Here is a 21,406-nt window from a genome sequence, read left to right on the forward strand (position 1 = left end):
TGAAACCTAGGTACATGTCCTTGGCCAAAATCGAACCAGGGATCCTTCAGTCCTAGGGCAGAGGCTCTAACCACTAAGCAAATGGCTAGGGCTGTACTTTTTCCTTTTTATGAACAGAAATCTCAAATGTAGAGCATCTTAATAGTATTTTGGTATGGGTCAGTGGATGCAACTTTCAGTCACAGCACTTGTGCAAAGGGAGCACCTGAACACGGAGATAAAGGGGGCACCTTAAAGCTATGATCTCCTTTCTGGTAATTATCATTTTCCATTGATAGCAGATACAGTTCTTCGTGAGAAACAGGTTGTATGAAAAAAAGTTTTGAGATGCAAGTCTCTGAAACTTATTAACATATTTAGGTAATTATTCAAAGCAAGTGGCATAAATAGCTCTGGGTAAATATCAGAGGATGTTGAAGAAAGTTAACATCTCAGATAAGTTTTTTTAATTTATTTTTAAAATGTTTTTATTGATTTTTATAGAGGGAGAGGGAGAGAGAAAAACACCCACAAGAGAAAAACATCCATGGGATGCCCATTGCACACCCCCACTAGGATAGAGCCTGAAACCTGTGCATGTGCCCTGACCTGGAATCAAACCCGCGTCTACTGGGTGCATAGATTGACGCTCAACCAACTGAGCCACACCAGACGGGGCTATTTTTTTTCCCCCACAAAGAACTTTTATTAGGACTTATATTCTTGAAAACATTAAAGAATACCAGCATGGAGAAAGAGTTGAAGGGGATATTTATAGTAAATTAGTTAAAATATACAAGAACTTCTGGTGCTATGTTTACTCATGGTTCTGATAAATGTTCTCTGAGCAAGTACTCAGCATCAGGCATTGCTGTAGGTGCATGAGAGACATGACAAAGACCCCATGCACGCTCATACAGCTTAAATTCTTCAATGCACACAGACAGGAAATATAAAAAAAAAGTGTGATTATACAATAAATTACAATGTGATATAAAGAAGCCCAAAGACTCATCTAAATATTATCTAAGTCAGATATGAGTGAGAATCAACATCCAATTCATCCTGAAATGAAATTCCTCTCCACCTATCAACCTGTGAAATTAAGTCATGTGCTTCCAAAAGACAGTGCTGGCACAGGCATGGATACACACGTGTCCATTCCAGAAGAATGAAATAGAAAGGGATGAGGTGCTGAAAGTAAGTTCAAAATTGAGCAAACTTCATGAGATGACACAGCTCATGAATAATCTTCTTTGGCTTGAAGCTCTGCCTTCCAGACCCACTGGGACAATGGTCCAGTCTCCGCAGCTGCAGTGGACAAGAGTTCTGACCCCGGGGATTGGCCTGTTGGGAACCACACACCCAGGGCTCAGTACAGATGCTCTAGTTGGTTCCATCCACGGGACATTGAGGTGAGTGTTGATGATCCTGTCCATCAGGACCACCTAGGGACTCATTAGAAACAATATTTCTCACTCTAACCAGTTTGGCTCAGTGGTTAGAGTGCCAGCCTATGGGCTAGAGTGTCCCTGGTTCAATTCCCATCAGGGGCACATACCCCTGTTGCTGGCTCCATATGGGTGCCTCTGGGAGGCAAGCAACCAATGCATCTCTCTTCCATTGATGTTTTTCTCTCCCTTCCACTCTCTGAAAGAGTAATGGAGGGCAATTATTAAAAAAAAGAAACGCTACTTCTCACCTGGCCAGAGTCACGGTTTGTAGAGCATCGTCCTATGCATCAAAGGACTGCTGGGCTGATTCCTGGTCAGGGCACATACCGAGGTTTTGGGCTTTATTGTCAGTTGGGGTGAGTATTGGAAGCAATTGATCATTGTTTCTCTCTCCTATCGATGTTTGTCTCTCTCCCTTCCTTTCTCTAAACATATGCTAGGTAAGGATTAAGGAAAAGAATGGCTCACCCATCGGGCCTGGCTCAGTGGTGGAGCATCGACCTCGGATCCAGAAGACTGCAGTTCAATCCCCAGTCAGGGCACGTGCAGGCTTGGGGCTCGATCCCCAGTCCGGAGCGTGCAGGAGGCAGCCGACCAGTGACTCTCTCATCATTGATGTTTCTCTCTCTCTTCCTCTCCCTTCCCCTCTCTGAAATCAATAAAAATATATTAAAAAAATAAAAAGAAAAAAAACAGACTCAAGATTTTTTAAAAAAACCTTATGTTCTAATCTTTTTGGAAAATGGGTTTGGCCACCCTATATTCACTCCACCATCTCTCCCCTCACGCTCTCTAGGGGTCAGTATTCCCTAAATAACACAAAATATGTTAAGTAATGAACCTTTCCATCTGAGGAAGCAGGAAGGAGGCCTGGCCCAACAGCCACATCCCGGGACTACAGGTCCCTTTTCCTTCTTTCCTGTTGTGCAGTACTGGCTTTGAGGCAGACATCACTGAGTGACTATAGGAATCCACAAAACTATTTAATCAATTTTATTTCTTCTGACAATGAGGTCAGCTACACAAGATAAACATGCCTGGGGGTCCTGAGTTCTGTGCACACGGATCATGCAGTCACTGTTGCAGATGCACTACTGGACGCACATTTAGAAGAGGCATGTTCCATCTAGTTAGCTGCAGTCTCCTCCAATCCCTATTATGGCAGTGTTTCTGTACCAACTATGGTTTTCCCTGGAGCCAGACTTTCCATCACTGACCCTAGCCCAGTGAATGGTGGACATCAGGGAACATCAGCCTTTATAGACCTGAGAAAGATATCCCCTCAACAGTGCTGGTATAATCTGCAATATCTGCTTTGGGTGAAGGAAACATGCTACTTTTGTAAGTACCTGAGGATCTCATATCTGCCTTCTCCTCAGGGTCATCTCTAAGACGCCTCAAACACATAACATCCAAATGAGGACCAGAAAGCCCTTTAGTCCGAGGAGTCTGTGGACAGGCACTCAAATTTGGTCAAAAATGGCCCACTATTTCATGCCATCATACAGTCCCCTCCACAAGCAGAGAAAATTTGAGGCCATAAAAAGCCGTCAGTAGTATATCACCTCTTCATGCTTGCAGAGCCCAAGGCAGGTTACATACGACCCCATACATTTCAAAGAACAAGCAAGTGCCCAGCCAGCGTGGCTCAGTGGCTGAGCATTGACCTAGGATCCAGGAGATCTTGGTTCGATTCCTGGTCAGGGCACATGCCCAGGTTGTGGGTTCGATCCCCAGCGGGGCATGTGCAGGAGGAAGCTGATCGATGACTCTCATCATTGATGTTTCTCTCTCTCTCTCCCCCCTCCCTTCCTCTCTCTGAAATCAATAAAGATATATTAAAAAAAAAAAAAAAGATTAAAAAGAATTAAAAGCCCTGACTGGCTGGTGTCTCAGTGGTTAGAGCATCAGCCCGCACACATTAGGGTGGTGGTTTGAATTCCCAGTCACGGGCATGCACCTGGGTTGCAGATTCCATCCCTGCACCGGCTGGGGAGTGTGCAGGAGGCAACCAATAGATGTGTCTCATATCAATGTTTCTTGTTTTTTTTTAATGTTTCTATTGATTTTAGAGAGAGAGGAAGGAAGGGGGAGAGACAGAAACATTAATGAGCATTGATCGGCTGCCTCCTGCACACCCCCCACTAGGTATCGAGCCCTTAACCCGAGTATGTGCCCTAATCAGGAATCAATCTGGTGACCTCTTGGTTCATGGGTCAATACTCAACCACTGAGCAACACCAGTGGAGCTCTCTCTCTCTCTCTCTAAAAATCAATATGAAAAGATACCCTTGGGTGAGGATTAACCCCCTGCCCCAAAAGAATTAAAAGAGTAAGGTCTCAATTACTGTAAAAGCCAAAGACATGAGCAGCAGGCAGTTCCCAAGTTCATGAACTGGAAGCTGGAATATCTCATCACAGGCATCACTTTAGATGAACACGTCCTTGGAACACATAGTCATTTCTCTGCAAGCTGCAATTCATATTGTCAGGGCCAACACATGGACCCAGGTCTATGTCCAAATTAGTCATAATAGAAAAGCTGACCCATTAAGGGTTCTATTCATTTCTATCTAGCTACAGTATACGTTCGAACAAAGGTCAGCTTCCCAGAGCACATTAGGGTGTTGACACAAAGTCTGTGTACCTGCCAGGTGGTAAAGGTGAAAGGAATATAGCCTCAGAATCTAGCAGCACCATAACCTAGGAGGAGCCTTGGGTAAGTCAGAAGGTGCAACATACTTACACACGCTTCCTACATAAATAAAACTTACAGGGAATCTCCCCACTGTGCATATTTAGATGTAAGAATTTCAATTCAGACAATGGGCTCCTCAACATGTTTCCTCAAATGTTGTTACACTGAACAGAGTATTGCTCATTCCCAGCACTTTGTCCAGTGTGAACTCGTTGATGATAACGAAGTTTGGAACTACTGATAAAAGATTTCCCACATTCACTGCACTTATAAGGCCTTTCGCCAGCATGAACTCTCTGATGGTAACGAAATATGGAGCTGTAGATAAAAGATTTCCCACATTCACTGCACTTATAAGGTTTTTCACCAGTGTGAACTCGCTGATGATAACGAAGTTTGGAACTATAGATAAAAGATTTCCCACACTCACTGCACTTATAAGGTTTTTCACCGGTGTGAACTCGCTGATGATAACGAAGTTTGGAACTATAGATAAAAGTTTTCCCACATTCATTGCACTCATAAGGCCTTTCGCCCGTGTGAATTCTTTGATGATAACGGAGGGAGGAACCAGAGGCAAAAGCCTTTCCACACTGGTTGCACTTGAAAGGCTTTTCTACTGTGTGAACTCCCTGGTGATAACAGAAAATATCACTACTGGCAAATGATTTCCCGATTTCACTGCAGTCATAAGGACTTTCTCCAGGATGCACTCTTCGATGTTTTGCGAGGCTACTGCTTGTGGCAAAAGACTTTCCACATTCACTGCACTCATAAGGCCTTTCTCCAGTGTGAACTCTCTTATGACAATGAAGGGCATAGATCCTGGTAAAAGATTTCCCACATTCACTGCACTCATAAGGTCTTTCTCCAGTGTGAAGTCTCTGATGATAAAGGAGGCTACTTCTACGGGTAAAAGATTTCCCACAGTCACTGCACTCATAAGGCTTTTCTCCTGAATGAGTTTTCTGATGAGAGTGGAAGGTAGATCGACAGATAAAAGATTTCCCACATTCACTGCATTTATAAGGTCTGGTTCCTGTGTGAATACTGAGATGATAACGAAGGCCAGAGCTAGTGGTAAAAGATTTCTGACATTCACTGCACTCATAAGGCCTTTTACCCAGGTGGCCTTGCTCATGATACCGAAGGGTGAAGCTATTGGTAAAAGACTTGCCACATGTACTGCACACAAAAGGCTTTTCTCCTGTGTGAATTCTCTGGTGTCGAACAAGTTTCCACTTATTGTTAAAGGATTTCCCACACTCATTGCAGTCATAAGACCTTTCTCCAGTGTGAACTCTAAGATGATAATGAAAGGCCCTACGAGTAATATAAGATTTCCCACATTCACTGCACACATAAGGCCCATCTCCTGTGTGAATTCTCTGGTGTCGAACAAGTTTCCACTTATTGTTAAAGGATTTCCCACACTCATTGCACTCATAAGACCTTTCTCCAGTGTGAATTCTATGATGATAACGAAGGGCTCTACGAGTGACATAAGATTTCCCACATTCACTGCACACATAAGGCCTATCTCCTCTGTGAGAGCTCTGATGATAAATGAGGCCAGCAACAGAGGTAAACGACTTGGCACAGTAATTACACTTATAAGGCTTTTCTCCAGCTTGAACTCTCTGATATCGAATGAACACTGAGCTATGACTAAAAGATTGTGTACATTCACTGCACATGTAACTGTTTTCTCCACTGTGCCGTTCCCGGGGATAGATAAAGGCATGTTTCTGGCTTAAGGATTTTCCACATCTGCTGCACTTGTACTGCTTTGCTCCTGTATTAATTTTTCTATGCTGACTGACAGTTGAGCTTCCACTAAAGAATTTTCCACTTTTGCCACACACATGAAAACTTTTTCCAGTGTAGACTGTGCAGTGCCTAACAAATGAGGATTTATACTTGAATGTCTTTTCACATTCACTGGACACAAAACACTGTCTCCCAATATGGACATCCTGGTCCTGAGCAAGTATGTGTTGGGGGTTAAATGCTTTCTTGTATTCTCCTGAAGTGTAAAGACTTTTTCTGCTTTGTAAAGTTGCTTCCCATTGGGTGCCTTTGTTTGGCTCCTTCACTTTATGAGTGTCCTGTTGCTGCTGATGTCCCAAGCTGGACAGGAAGTTCTTCTCACCCTGCTCACAGGTAAAGCTGTTCCCGGATATGTGGATGCTGGAGCTGCTCACAAATGAAGACCCATCCACACTACTTCTGAAGGGTTTCTCTCTCATGTGCTCCTCCTGGTGCTGGTGACAGTTCACACTGAAATAAAATCGTTTTGCACATGCCCCACACCTCAGCAGTTTCTGGCTATGTTGTGTTCCCCGCTGCTCAACCAAATGGAAAATGTCTCTTAAGACTGGGCCACAACTCTCACATGGGTGTCTCTTCCGTGAAGACAAAGCTGCCTTGGGATTCTTTGCCTCTGACACTCCAACAGAAACGCTCTGTTCAATGGTGTCTTCCACATTGTCTGCTCCACAGCAGCAACCTGAATGCAAAGAAACGCTGGTGAAGTCCATGTTGACTAAAGGGACGGAAGAAACACATCATATATATTCATGTGTCACATGGAGGCATGAATATGTGACATGCTTTTCAATACAAAAAAATTCAGTTGTAGGACGCCCTGACTGTTGTGTGTTACTAAGCTTCTAAGTTCACAAAATAATTCGAAACCACACCATGGGGAAGACACATGGACATGGGATGTAAACGAAGAGAGGCAGGGCATACAGTGTGTGTGTGACGGTAAAAGAGTAGTTTTTGTATGCAATTGAAGTTATCAGCTTAAAATAGAATGTTTTAACTATAAGAAGTTTTAAATAAGCCTCTAGTAACCACAGAGAAAAAACATAAAGTAGATACACAAAAGACAAAGCAATGGAAAACAAACCTCTAAACCATCAAATTACAAAGAAAAACCAAGAGAGGAAGAAATAAACTACAAAGCAGCCAGACATAGTAATAAACAAGATGGTAACAGTAGGACCTAATAAAATTCTCCAATCAAGAGACATTGGCTGAACAAAACAAAAAAACAAAACCCAATTTTATGCTGCCTTTCAGGGTAACTTAAGCTTTAAAGACACAAGCAAGCTAAAAGTGCAGGGATTGAGATATTCCACACAAATGGAAACCAAGAGAGCAGGGGGCCCAGGCCATGTGGCTCAATGGTTGAGCACCAACCCAGGAACCAAGAGGTCCCCGGTTAGATTCCCGGTCAGGGCACATGCCAGGGTTGCCAGCTCGATCCCCAGCCAGGGGCCTGCGGGAGGCGGCCAATCCATGACTCTCTCGTCAAGGATGTTTCTCTCACTCTCCCTCCCCCTTCCTCTCTCTGGGGGAGAAGACAAAAAAAAAGTTCCTGGTGAGAAGAGAGCCTTCAGCCTAGCCTTTGTCCTGAGGGATTCCCCCCCCCCCCGCCCCCCTCCCGCGCGGGCGAGAATCTTACGGGTTTTGGCAGAATATTCATCAGCTTTCCAGGTGTGGTTTTTGTGTGTTTGTTTTTTTAATATATCTTTATTGATTTCAGAGAGAGGAAAGGAGAGGGAGAGAGATAGAAACATCAATGATGACAGAGTCATTAATCGGCTGCAGCCCGCAACCCCGGCATGTGCCCTGACCGGGAATCAAAACCCGATCGCCTGGATCCTAGGTCGATGCTCAACCGCTGAGCTAGGCCCGGCTGGGCTCCAGGTGTTTTCAATATGCTGATGCGTCAAAATGAGCGTATGGGGAATTTTGCACTACTTTTTGATGTGCTTTACTGTTTTACTTTTATCTTGGGTCTGTCTGGCTTTAAAGAGGTTTTTGCTACTTGTTTCCCTGACTTTGTGTCCTTGGGTCTGGCTGGCACAAATGGCCTTAACTGGCCTTTGTTCTCTCCCCCTGACCACGGTGATTTAAGCTCCGTGTTCTCCGGTCAGGGAGGGGAGGTTTATACCGTCTGTTCTTAAGCATCTTTGGGTGGGGAAGATAAGGTCTCGCAATTCACAAGCTGGTTGTAATGGTTCGAATTGTTCGGCTTTAGCTTCCGGACTCTACTGGCCCAGGAACATTCCTAGCTCCTTAGCACCCCAACACATTTCCCCTTACAGACTTCTATCCCTGAAATCACTTAGGGGCTGATGAGGGAGTACAGCCTATTTTCAGGGACTGCTCCCTGCTGAACACAGCAGTAGACGCTGCCTGGGTGTGGAAGTGTCTGCGGCTGATATAATGAGGCGAGGGAATGGTACCTGAGACTGGGACAGAGAGGCCATTGGCTGATTCTCCTAAAGGAGGGATGGGCTGAAATCCCCAATCCTGCTGACAGGGAACTGGCTATATCCTAAAGGTGACTAATTTGACAAGCAGTGTTGTGGAGACTAACAGGGACAGAAAAACTCCTTTCCTGGGGGAGGAGGCTGAGCGTATCGATAGGCTGGTAGAAAGTGTCAGAAATATGAGAAAGACAATTATATTAAGGCCTAGTTATTACTTAGGTTACAGGTTTTTTATTTTCTCAAGAGAAACTTGAGGTCCTTGAGTGGTTCACAAAAGTAGGTCTCAGGTAGTGGTTTCAGTGGGAAGTCACCAAAAAACAGGTTTAATTCAAGATAAATGAATCTAACTGGCTGTTCCCGAGAGCAGAGCAGTTGGGGTGCTTAGTAGGACCTGATGTAGGCCTTTCCGCCTGGGCTGTAGTTGGGACTCAGGACAGTTGTCCCCTGGTTTAACTTGTGTTGGGAGTCTTTACTGAGGGCATGTAAAATTGTTTCCATAGCCCCGTGGTGCCTTTTGTACCCACCTAGATTAAAAGTGTAAGGTAACAGCTGTTTTCCCAGGTCAGGTCTGAGAAAACACCTACCACAGCTGAGTTCAAAGGGGCTCATGTGTAACCTTCAGGTGTAGCTTTTATTCTCATGGGACCTACACGTCCCAAAGACACTGGGACTCAGATTTTTGGCATAGTTTGTACAGAAACCACCCCTCTTATATGTTTATTATTAATTTCAGAGAGAAGGGAGAGGGAGAAATAGAAACACCCACTATAATAAAGTCATTGACCGGCTGCCTCCTGCAGGCCCCACCACTGGGAGTCGAGCCCGAAACCTGGGCATGTGCCCTGACCCAGAATCGGACCATGACCTCCTGGTTTATAGGTCGAAGCTCGACCACTGAGCAACGCCCGTGGGCTAGAATTCTTTTTAGGGCTTGATTAGCCATTTTCTATCTTATCAGAGACCTGAGTGTTCCATTCGTTTAAGTGATAGTTGATTTTCAAAGTTTGAGCCAGCTGTTGAGTAATTTTGATCTTTGGTTTTTTAAAAAATATTTTATTTCAGAGGAAGGGAGAGGGAGAGAGAAACATCAACGAGAGGCATTGATTGGCTGCCTCCTGCACACCCCCCGCTGGGGATTGAACCAATATCTCCTGGATCATAGGTTGATGTTCAACTGCTGAGCCACACCAGGCAAGTTGGGTAATTTTGGTTATAAAAGGCCTATTATCAACTCTGTAAGCTTCTTGGTAGTCCAAATCTAGGTAAAATTTCTTTTTTAATAAGTTCTTGGCTACCCTAGTAGCTTAACTTTTGGTAGGAAAGGCTGCCGTCTATCTAGTCAAAGTGTCTATAAATACGAGCTTTAGAAGGCATCTGAGTGAAATCAATTTGCCATTCCTTCCCAGGGTATGTGCCCTGGTGTTTCACTGGCATCGGGGGAGGGGGAGAGGTTATGGTAACTTTAGGGGTTATGGTAGTTCTTAGACAAGATGTGCCCTCCTAATAAGGGAAGGGGACACCCTGGAACTACAAGAAAGGCAGGACTAAAGGTGAGATTCCTGAAGCTATAGCTGAGGGTTAGAGTGAAATGGTAGCACTGAGGATGCCCATTCACCCCAGTGATCACACAGGCTTTGGAAGAGGCCCTGGGGAGGGAGTCAGCGCAGAGAGCAAGCAGCCCCACATCTAAAAGAAATGCAATGGGTTTACCTGCCACATCAAGGGTTAACTGAGGCTCCTCTGGTATAATGATTAGATGGTAGGTGGGGGTGGTAGGAGCCTCAGGGACAGACAATTCTTGGTTGCTTTGACCGCCACTGGTTTGAAGGCTCTAGGTTCCCTTCGGAGCATAGGACACTCCTCTAATGGCCTTCCCTCTAGTGGAGGGGGCATGGTCCTGGAGGTAGTTGACCCCAAGTCTGTTGAGAGCGCTCCTTCATGTGCCCTTGTCCACCAGAATAGCACTGCCCCTTTAATGTCCCTTGTAGTTAGGGGCTGGGTGACCCCGCGGCGGCACGAGGCTTAAAGACGAGGCTCACAGGTGAGCCTCTTGCTTCCATCGGTGGCTTTTTGCCCTTCCTCTGCTCAGCAGTTAACACTGAAAGTTCTTTCTACCACTTGCTCAGTCAGGATCTGGGGTCCCAGGGCAAGTTTTGTAACTTTCTGATGTCTGGGGCTGCCTGCTGGTTAAAATGTATCCCCAGAAGTGCTCTGCCTTCAGCTGACTTGGGGTCGATTTTCTTGTACTTTTAGAAAGCTTCTGCTAGTTGCCCTCCAAAAATGGTGGGGTTTTCAGTCTTTGAGTAACCTTTTTTAAGTTATCATAATTAACAGGCATAATAGTATATTTTTTCATCCCATCTGAGACAACCATACAGTGCAGTGGTCCCTTCCCTCTTGGCCTTCACCTGTCTCAGTTTGATAGCCACCATTAGGGTCCCGATCTGGGACTGTGTCCACCCCTGGTCAGTATACCCGATGTTGAGCATGACGACCAGCTAATTCAGCAGCATAAGCTCTTGCAGCTCCAATTATGTGCTGCTTTTCATCTACAGCTCAGCAACGGGAGGACCATCTGTAAATCACTTCAAGTTAAGTCATGAGTCAGTGTTAAGTGATTAAACTTCTCTGCAAGGTCTTTGGAAAACTGACTGAGTTTTTGTTTTCAAAGGACCAGACATAGAAAAGGGAACATGTACTTGAATAATTCCCTTAGCTGGCCTCCCTCAGAGGTAACATATTGGGGCTTGGGTGATGAGCTCCACTCCTGGCAATGGCAGAACCATGAGGAGGGGTGGGTGCCAGCAGTCCTGTACTGGAGGGAAAATTAAACACTGGCAGCTGCTCTTTGGAAGGTGGCAGGCAGTGAGCTGGAAAGCAGGCTGTTCCGCCCTCCAGGTGGGGTTTCATTCTCTAGACAGAGGCTGGAATCCTGCCAGGGCTGTGAAGGTGCCTTTTATTCACCTGACGTGGTGGCAACACACATTCTACAAGTTTTCCTTAAATCCCTATCTTGGTAAAGGGCCATAAACACCTGAACATAAGGTATTTCACTCTATTTGTCTTGAGTTTTGTAAAACAAGTCTAAATAGAGAAGCATTATAATTCAGAGATCTATTTACAGGTCAGAATTCCCTGTCCTTGAGTTTGTGCTGAGGCTAGGCAATATCATAAAATAAAATGCCTTTTTAAAAAATTGCCCTTAAAGGTAAACCAACTGTTAAGAAGATACTCTACGAGGGGAATCTCAAGGAATGCTTTGGTGCCGCCCACTGTCTCTGTTTCACCTAGTTAGTACAGCAGATGGCCGATTATGAGGCCTTCAGTACCAGGATGTGGGACATGGGAAGGAGTGTTAATTTAGTTATAGTTATTGTTTTTAAAGCTCTATAAAGCTTTGCCTAGTTTAAAGGTATATCTGAAAACATTTAGAATAGGTCAGAGTTTATTCTATGGACTTTTAAGATGAAATGTATTTTATTTTAATTGACAAAAAACAACAACAAAATGACAGAGTCAGTTTTGATTATAATCCAGTTGATATGAAATTCTGCCCTTTCTGCAAGATATAACATTCCAAAATAACAATCAGAATTATAAATGAAAGTATGTCAGAATTGTGTGGACTCTTGGAGATTATGTTATATAATCTCTGTAACATCTATTTTAACAATAAAAATATATGCATACAAATAAAAAACAGCTATCATTTTTTTATTTAACAAAGCTTTCTATATATATCCAAGCATATTAAATAAACCTGATTAGCCCAAAATTTCTCTTTTTTAAGGAGAAAGAATAAATCCTTGAGGTCCTCCAGAGGCCCTTTGGAGTAACTCAAAGCCACTTCTAGGTTAAGAAAAAGTCTTAAAATTTAAATCCTGAAAAGCCTGTCAAACATATTTGACCTAAAAATTATATATTGTTATGAAATAATATATCACTATTTACCTAAGGTGGAAATAAAAAGTATGAAACATTAACAGACTGGCATAACTTTTAATTCTTAAGATTGAAAGAGATGATGTGCTTGAAAGCTGACCAAGTACCTGAATAACAATATGACAGGTAATTTTTTTAATCTTCACCTGAGAATACTGTTTCCATTTCTCTTTAGAGACGGCGGTGGGGGGGGGGGCACGACATTGATGTGAAAGAGGCATGTTGACTGGCTGCCTCCTGCACGTGACCCCAGGGACAGGACCTGCGACCCAGGTTCGTGCCCTTGTCCAGAACTGAACAGGGGACCGTTAGCCCGCAGCCGATGTTCTGACCACTGAGAGAGCCGGCAAGGGCACCCACAACCACTTTAATAAAACACAGGAAAAACGACCCCCACCTTTAACAGACTGAAAAGAACTAAAGTAGTTCTGGATTAGTTTACTTTTGATACTTAGATTTATTTATCTACTTAAATGTACTATTTAGCTAAACCATATAATTTTCTATCAAGATTTTTCTTTATAAACTTTCTAAAACTTTTCTAGTCCCCTTTAGTTTGCCTTTTTAAAACTTATTTAGAAATAAACAACTTTAGAACAATATACTTTTCCCTATTTTCTTAAAATGCATTTAATTTCTTATACTTTCTATGACCAAATCCATACAATTCCTTTTCAGCCTAATTAGAATTCTTAACTCCTAGAAACCTTAATTTTCAATGACAACAAAGTAAGCAATTAGCATTCCTTAGATTGACAAATACATTTCATAAATTCTAGAAACATAGGCTACTCCATTGGTAAACACACTCATACTTTCAAGAAACATACTTATGCCCTAGCCAATCTGGCTCAGTGGTATCGGCCTGCAGACGAAAGGGTCCCTGGGTTCGATTCCGGCCAAGGGCATGTACTTGGCTGCATGCTCGATCCCCAGCTGGGAGGCGTGTAGGAGGCAACCAATCTATGTGTCTCTCTCTCACATTGATGATTCTCTCCCTCCCTTTCTCTCTCCCCATTCCACTCTAAAAAGCAATGGAAAAAATATCCCTGGGTGGGAATTAAAAAAAAGAGAGACATACTTACAATAAAGAATAAGACATTTATAATTTTAAAAAAAGAATAAGATATTTATTAACAACTCTAAGCTTATTTTCTAGCTTCTCTGTAATAAAAGTCAAAAGTAGGTAAATCAATTAATATTTTAGTACTGTTACTTTAAAATATCTAAATATTTAATAATTTTCACCATTTAACCCAGCAAAACTCCAAAGTTCCAAGTCACTAAAGACTTTGGAAAACTATTTAGGTATATATATATTTAATTACTAATGAAAAGCATTATCAAAAATCCTTCATTTTAGTTACATCTATTTATTATTTCTTAAAAACTCTTATGAGATTTTAAAAATTATTACCGATGCCATTTTCTTGACAAATTCTGTAAGAGAAATAAAAACATGAACTTATTCCTGCAACCCAAGGCAAAATATATTATGTTAATAACTTTAAAAGACATTAACCAAACTAAGACTAGCTTTAATATCAAGTATTCTTCCAGAACATGACTCAGGAAAAAAATATTGGAGATAATACTAATTTTTTACTCTGCACACAAACGGTAGTATTAATAGTTGTAGAGAAAACAAGGTTTTTAAGTTTCTCCTTGACACCTTTTAAGAGGCTTGAGAAGAGCAGGAGAGATGCCTTTACAGGGTTTGGGGTGGCTACACCCCTAACGTTGCTAGGACCACAGTAGTTCCTAGGCCTCCAGGAGGACTTAGGGTGTTTAACACTCACCACTTTTCCTTCACTTCTAATTACCCAGTAGGAAGACTTGTTGAGGCTCTTAATCAAAGTTGCAAAGGCCGAGACTGAGCTGTGGAAACAAAGTCTAGGCCTAATTTAAAGAATTAGATACATAATATCCCAAAGAGTATTCAAAGGGGTAAAAAAGAAACCCAGTGACAGAAGATGAGATGGGGCAAGACAAGAATGAAGTTGTCAAAACTGGTGTATAAATGCCTTAGATACAGAATCTGGAATTATAGTATGCGTAGAGAAATGTGCTGTGAATGTATTTACCCTGTCCCCTGAAGGTGGACTTACCAATAACCAGGGTTAGATGCTCCAAGGATGGATTTATCCCAATCAGACAGGGGACTCAACTCCACAATGGCAGAAAAAGAAATACAAACAGAAATCACGGTCTGGGCGGCATGGCTCAGCGGTTGAGTGTCAACCCATGAACCAGGAGATCACTGTACCTTATCTCACAGGTGTCACTTAGGAACAGTCATGTGGGTGGGTGATGCTGTGTCTAGAGTGCAGATTTACCTTCAATCTCAGTGCTGACGAGGCGCATTTTGATGAAGGACTTACTCCACAGTGACAGGTAGCATTTCCCGCAAATTGATGATAAGAAGTGACAGGAGGAGGAACTGGAGAGAGCAAACTAAAGAGAAAATAACCCCAGTGTCCCACATTGGGCACCGGAACGTTACCAGAAAGGGGCTGGCCTGGAGTAGGTCTGCCACAGGCCAGTTGGTAGTATGTGGGATCTTGACTTCGTGTAGGAACGATTTCCCAATACGAGTCCAGGGGATTCTGACAGTACATTTATTAAAAGGGGGCAGTGAAACAAAGGAAGAACTTAAAGCAGAAAAATCAACGAGACCTTAGGTGGTAATCTGCTTTGGCTCATTAGAAAAGGTATAGAAAATAAGTGAGCCAAGGCAGGGCTGTTTTTAGGTCACTGGGAAGTCAGAGAAAAAGGAGGGCTTGGAGACAGGATCAGGGGGTAAGCCTGAGTGGAGCTACCACTTTCCACTGCTCCCTGGTTACAAGTTTCATGGGGACACTTCGAGTTCAGGAAGAAAGCACACCCATACTAAGTCTTTGTCTTGAGGGAATTTTATTATTTCTTTTTCCTCCGAGCAAGAGTCTTAAGGAAGGGTTTCCGTATTCGTCAGCTTTCCAGGTGTGTTTCTAATATGCTGATGCATCAATATGAGCATATGGGGAGTTTTGCGCACTACCCTCTGGTCAGCTGTACTGTTATGCTTTTACATCAGGTCTGTCTGGCTTTAAAGGGGTTTTTATTATCTGTTTCCCTGACTTCATGGTCCTTGGATTTGGCTGGCACAAATGGCATTAATTGGGTCTTGGTGCTCTATTTCTCAGACCATGGTAATTTAAGCTATGTGTTCTCTGGTCAGGGAGGAGGGTATAAACCATTTGCTCTCAAGTGTCCTTTGCTGGGGAAGATAAGATCTTGCGATTCACAGGCTGACTGGAAGTAGTTCTAACTGCTCGGCAGTGTTTAATTTTCTTGTCTCAGTTTCCCTATTCCAGTTGCCCAGGAATTTTCCTAGCTTCTTAATATCCTGACACAAAAGACGACTGAGAAATTTTGGAAGACTGAAATCATACCAAGTGCCTCTTCCTAACAATGGATAAAACCAGTAATCAACACCAAGAAGAAAGCTGAAAAAAAACCCCTAAAACTATGTGGACATTAAACAACACACTGCTGACCATTCAATCAAAGAAAAAATAAATCAAACGGAAAATTGAAAAATATGTAAGAAAAACGAAAATGGAAACAAGTCTGGCCATAGTGGCTCAGTTAGTTGAGTGTCATCCTGGGGACCGAAGAGTTGCTGGGGTGACTCTAGGCCAGAACACATGCCTGGGCTGTGGGCTGGCTCGCCAGCTGGGGCATGCACAGAAGGTAACCCGTCAATGTTTCTCTCAGTTTCTCCTCTCTCTCCCCCACGCCCCTCTCTCTAATCAGGTCCTTGAGTGAAAATTACAAAATAAGTAAATACATAAATAATGGTAACATAACATACAGAACATGGAAAAGTTCAGAGAAACGTTCAGAGCTATAACCACCAATATGAAGAAAGTAGAAAGATTCCAAACACTCTAACGTTACACCTTGAGAAACTCGTACAAGAGTGAAGTTAGCAGCCCCAGCCAGGCGGCTCTGGTGGTTGGAGCATTGCCCCGGAAACCAAAAAGGCTGTGTGCTTGACATCTGGTTCCGGGTCAGGGAACATGCCTAGATTTCCGATTCGATCTCCAGTTGGGGAACGTATGCAACCAGTTGATGTTTCTCTTTCTCTTTCCCTTTGTCTTTCTCTAAATTCAATAAACATATCCTTGGGTGAGGATTGAAAAATAACAACAATGGGCCCGGCCGGGCGTGGCTCAGCGGCTGAGCGTCGACCTGGGATCCAGGCCACCAGGGTTCGATTCCCGGTCAGGGCACATGCCCGGGTTGTGGGCTCGATCAATGACTCTCTCATCATTGATGTTTCTGTCTCTCCCTCTCCTTTCCTCTCTCTGAAATCAATAAAGATGTATTTAAAAAAAAAAAAAGCAAAATATCTGTTTTAAAAAAAAATAAAAATAACAATGGTAATTCTAGCTTTAAAAAAACAGTTGTAGCACAGCCAGTGTGACTCAGCAGCTGAGCATCAACCTATGATCCAGATCTCGGTTCCATTCCCCGTCAGGGCACATGCCCAGATTGCGAGCTTGTTCCCCAGAAAGGGGATATTGATATTTCTCTCTCCCTCTCCCTTTCTAAGTCTGAAATCCATAAAGACATATTTTAAAAAACCCAAAAACCAGGTGTATAAATGGCTGACATCTTATAGGCTTTCAATACATGTTAATCTTTTTTAAAAAATAAAATAAAGTCACCAGAGCAAAGAAAAATACAGGGATCAGAGGGAAAACAAGTAAAATAGAAACTAGAAAAACAATAAGATCAACAAATCTAAGAGCTACTTTTTTAAATATATAAATAAAATACATAAATAACCTTTAGCTAGGTTAACTTAGAATAGAGAGAATACTCAAATAAATTAATTCAGAAACAAAACAAGAGAAATTGTAACTGACAGCACAGAAACAAAAAGGATCTCAGAAGACGATCATGAAATCAGATACCCCAGAAGACACAGGTAAACTGCCAGAAACACATAACCTACCAACACTGAATCAGGAAGAAACAGAAAATCTGAATAGAATAGTATCAAGTACAAGAAAGTGAAATCAGTACAAAAAAAACTCCTCAACAAACAAAAGGGCCATGACGAGACAGATTCACTGGTGAAGTCTACTAACATTTTAAAGATGATTAATGTCAATGCTTCTTAAACTCTTCCAAAGAGTTGAAGAAAAAGAAACACTTCAAAACTCATTTTAGGAGACTAGCATCAAGCTGACATCAAAAGCAAGACAAGGACACTAGAAAACATTACTACAGTGCAACATCACTGATGAACACAGACGTACAATGGCGAAAACCCTAAACAAATTACTAACAAAAAAATTCAACAGCATTCAAAGAATCATAAACAGTGATCACGTGGGATTTATCCCTCGAATGCAAGGATGGTTCATCATAAAAAGTCAATAAATGTGCTATACCACATTAACAGAATAAAGGGGGAAAAGAGCTTATGCTCATACCAATAGAGCGAGAAAAAGCACTTAACAAAATTCAGAATATAGTCCTGATAAAACTAACAATAACATTGGGTGTAGAAGGTATGTACTTCAATGTCAGAAAGGTCATAGCCTTTCTCCAAGATCAGGAACAAGTGAAAGGTGCACACTCTCACCACAGCTTTCCAAAACAGTACTGGAAGTTCTAGCGTCAATAACAAGGCAAGAAAGAGAAATGAAAGACATACATGTCAAAAAGAAGTAAAACTGCCTGTTTGCAGATTACATAATTTTATATAAACAAAATTCAAAAAACAACAACAGAACAGCTTCAGAGTGAATAAAGCAGAACAATAAACTTGGAAAATTCCAAATCCACATACAAAAGTAACTTGAATCTATACACTAATAATGAAATATCTCAATAAGACATTAAGAAATCAATCTCACAATAGCATAAAAAACAATAAAATACTTAATGACTCTGAAAACTGTAAGACAGTGATGAAAGAAACGAAAGAAAGCTCAGCCAGTAGGTTTCAGCGTCCACCTACAATCCAGGAGGTCACAGTTTGATTCCCCGTCACGGCACATGCCCAGGTTGCGGGCTCGATCCCCAGTAGGGGTTGTGCAGGAGGCAGCTATCGATGAATCTCTCATCATTGATGTTTCTAACTCTCTCTCCCTCTCCCTTACTCTCTCTGAAATCAATAAAGACATATTTTAAAAAAATAAAACCTCAAAATTATAGATAAAGAGCAGAATGGCAGGATCTGGACAAAACAGGAACCTACTGGTTAAATGGTACAATCTTTCCTTTCCAAGATGAGTGAATTCTGAGAATGTAATTAGGAGCATGGTGACTGTAGTTAATAATGTTATACTTGAAATTTATTGAGAGTAGACCTTAAGCATTCCTAGCATAATAAAATAAAGTAACTTTATATGCTGATGGATGTTTAAATAACTTCACTATGGCAATTACTTCACTATATACCTATATATTTAAAATCAGCACGTTGTACATTTTTATTGTTTATATCTCGACAAGGGTAGAAAGAAAAAAAATCTACACTACACACTGTAGGAGTGTTAAAGAAAAGCCCATGGTTCATACAAGTAACGACCATGACAATACCTGCAACTCCTGGCACAGGTAGACAGGAGGAAATGAGTTAAAAGAAGGGATCCAACCCTGGGATAAGAAGGGATATGGATCTGGACACATTAACCCAGACATTGAGAGGGCAAGCATGGTGAATCCATTAAACTAAATGCAATACAACTGACCTTGAACCCCTTCCTAAAAGGATTCGGTAATGGGAATGCAGGGGAGAGAAGAGAGCAGTGCAAACCAACCAGCTCTAGCAATACAGCAACTACCCAGACAACAGGGGAAGCAAGCAGTGCTTGTGGTCCACACCTGAGGACAGAGAGAAGTCGGGGTGGAGGAAGTAGAGCCTAGTCCAAGTCACCAGTGAGGCTGTGAGTCTTACCCAGAGAGGATATAAGTGCAAAGTTCTCCAGCATTACACGCAGGTACAGGCGTCTCTGAGCCTCATCAAGCAGCCTCCACTCCTCCCAGGAGAAGTGCACAGCAACGTCCCCAAAAGTCACACTGGCCTGTTATAATGGGGACAGAGGAAAAACCATGAGCATTTGGTCTCTGAGCACCACAATCCATCTCCCCACACATCTACCCCACACTCACCCTCCCCCAAAGCTCCCCACCTCGGGGAATTCCATACCCAGGTGCCACTGATGCCCACTCTACCCTCAGGGTCCCTTATTATGTCCAGCCCTCAGCAACATCAGGCAGGAAGGCACAGAGATGTAACCCAATTCTGGTCCTGGCTTGTAGGGTCCCATCCATCCTGTCACTAATTCCCTTGGGGTCTCCAGGCCGTGACAAGACACAGCCAAGGGTAGGCTCTCGCGTCACCATTCCGCCCCCAACCCTAGGGCCCTGGGACCCTAACTTCCTCCCCATTCGCACATCATTCTGTAGACTGTCTCTCCCCCACCGTCACTGCCCAGCTGCACGCCCACAGCTGCGCCCTTGGGGAGATGCTGCTCTGGAGGCCTCCTCTATACCTCTGGCCTGGCTCAGTATCAGCCTCCCGGGAGCGCGTGAATCTCCGGTGCCCACGACCCCCTTCCACCTCCGTGCCGTCCCCTCCGCAGCCACAACGTCCTCTCCCCACTCGACCTTCCCTAAAGCCCAGTCCTGACGGTCCCTGTTAGACAGACATGAGCAGAGGTGGGAGGCCCGGCGGGTAAGAAACTCACCAGCGCAGAAAGCCCGGGATGCCTACCTAGCAAGGGGCAAAACTGGTAAAACAAGAACCTTGTCCCCAGGTAACCCGTCCTCCCCTAACACAGCGCTGGTCACGCGGTTTAGACCCCTGACCTTTCCTTCCTGAAAAAAAAACCACACAAAACCTAGGCCTCAGTTGTATCTCAACGCCAGGCCCAGAAAAGCAGCAAAACCAGACAAGTGACTCCCAGGCCCTCTCAGGACCAGCTGCGCTGACTAATGGCCCCGTCGGGCACCAGCCAATCCATGGGGAGCGCGGCCTGAAAGGCCACCTGGCACCTGGTGAAGGCTCCACGGCACCCTCCCCGCGCCCCCCCAAGATTCCTGCCTCCAGGAGAGAAACAGCCCAGGACAAAGCACCGCGCCCTCCTTTCCCCTTCTCCCCTGAAGGGCCCTGCAGGCCGTGCAACCAGGGGACCGGCGGGCAGCACCGGCTCCTCCCGGTCGCCCCCGAACCTGTTCCGGGGCCCCTCCTCTCTGCCCGGCGCCCGGCCCGGGCCCGCCCGCCGCCTCCTCGTCCTGAGCGGCCCCGACCCCAGGGGCCTGGGGCTCGGCAGCCTGTCCGCCCGCAGCCCCCTCAATAAGCCCACGTTTCCTCGACGCGCCGTCGCGACTCCAGCCTTTCGGCCTCCGTGCCAGGCGCAGTGACCCTCGAAAATGACCCCGTGCCCCTGACCTTAGCCACCAGACAGGCTGAGGCTCCAACCCCCCCAAGCACCCCAAAAAGTTCTGGGGAGCCGCAGCAGGGAGTCGGGGCTCCGCCTGTCAGCGCATCTCGGCGAAGCCCCCTCCTCCAGAGCCTCGGCCCCGCACCCCGTTATCCGCCTCACCCGCGGTTCTCACCCGGGACCGGGACCCCGCCCTCCCTCGTCGGCGGCCCGCGCCCAGCAGACGCGGCGCAAGAACCTCGTGAGCTCTGCTCCTTCCGACCAACCGGCGGCACCGCCCCATGACCGGCCTCCCACCTAGACGGGACCGGGCGGCAGGGCCGGGGGCGCGCACTCACCTCAGCGGGGCGCCTCGGCGCGGCCGCCGCCATCGGCCTGAGGGCGGAGCAGCAGGCAGGGCGGCGCCCCGGGCCCGCGGTCCCTGTCCCGGCCCCGGCGGCGGTCACCCGGGCAGGTCGGAGCCTCAGACCGGCGCCAGGCGGCCCTCGAGTCTCCCGCGCGTCGGCCGCTTTGTTACCTGGAAACGGACACAGCGGCTGGCGCCAGATTCCACTCCGACCAACCAGCAAAGATGGACGCTTGGAGAAAGATGCCGGAAGT

General features: G+C 44.6%; 2 protein-coding genes across 3 annotated transcripts in view; both read right to left on the reverse strand.

Annotated features, from left to right (window-relative positions):
* The window catches only part of LOC107539421 (uncharacterized), a 34,441-nt gene extending 15,047 nt beyond the window's left edge, over nt 1-19,394 (reverse strand). Inside the window, exon 1 of the mRNA XM_016215913.2 lies at nt 19,318-19,394. The gene's annotated coding sequence lies outside the window, so the exon portion shown is untranslated. The remainder of the gene's footprint in view (nt 1-19,317) is intronic.
* On the reverse strand, nt 661-21,201 carry LOC107539377 (uncharacterized). Of its 2 annotated transcripts, XM_087826997.1 has the most exons (3): nt 21,145-21,201; nt 19,318-19,444; nt 661-6,640 (listed from the first exon to the last, which is right to left on the reverse strand). In XM_087826997.1, the coding sequence occupies exons 1-3, from the start codon at nt 21,175-21,177 to the stop codon at nt 4,281-4,283; spliced, it is 2,520 nt and encodes an 839-aa protein (XP_087683123.1). In that variant the 5' UTR covers nt 21,178-21,201; the 3' UTR covers nt 661-4,280. The 2 variants fall into 2 exon arrangements, with proteins under 2 accessions (XP_087683123.1, XP_087683124.1); XM_087826998.1 differs by lacking the exon at nt 21,145-21,201 and having other exon boundaries at nt 19,245-19,341.
* Nucleotides 21,202-21,406: the final 205 nt, after the last annotated feature.

Source organism: Miniopterus natalensis, chromosome 18, assembly GCF_054644295.1.
Source record: "Miniopterus natalensis isolate mMinNat1 chromosome 18, mMinNat1.hap1, whole genome shotgun sequence".
Taxonomy (NCBI): Eukaryota; Metazoa; Chordata; class Mammalia; order Chiroptera; family Miniopteridae; genus Miniopterus; species Miniopterus natalensis.

What these genes read in the sequence shown, in the direction of transcription:
- LOC107539377 (XM_087826997.1), bottom strand. Translation starts at nt 21,177, where the DNA reads ATGGCGGCGGCCGCGCCGAGGCGCCCCGCTGAG. An exon ending in CGCCGAGGCGCCCCGCTGAG is followed by an intron (nt 19,445 to 21,144) that starts GTGAGTGCGCGC and finishes CCATTATAACAG; the next exon opens with GCCAGTGTGACTTTTGGGGA. An exon ending in TGCACTTATATCCTCTCTGG is followed by an intron (nt 6,641 to 19,317) that starts GTAAGACTCACA and finishes CTTTGCATTCAG; the next exon opens with GTTGCTGCTGTGGAGCAGAC.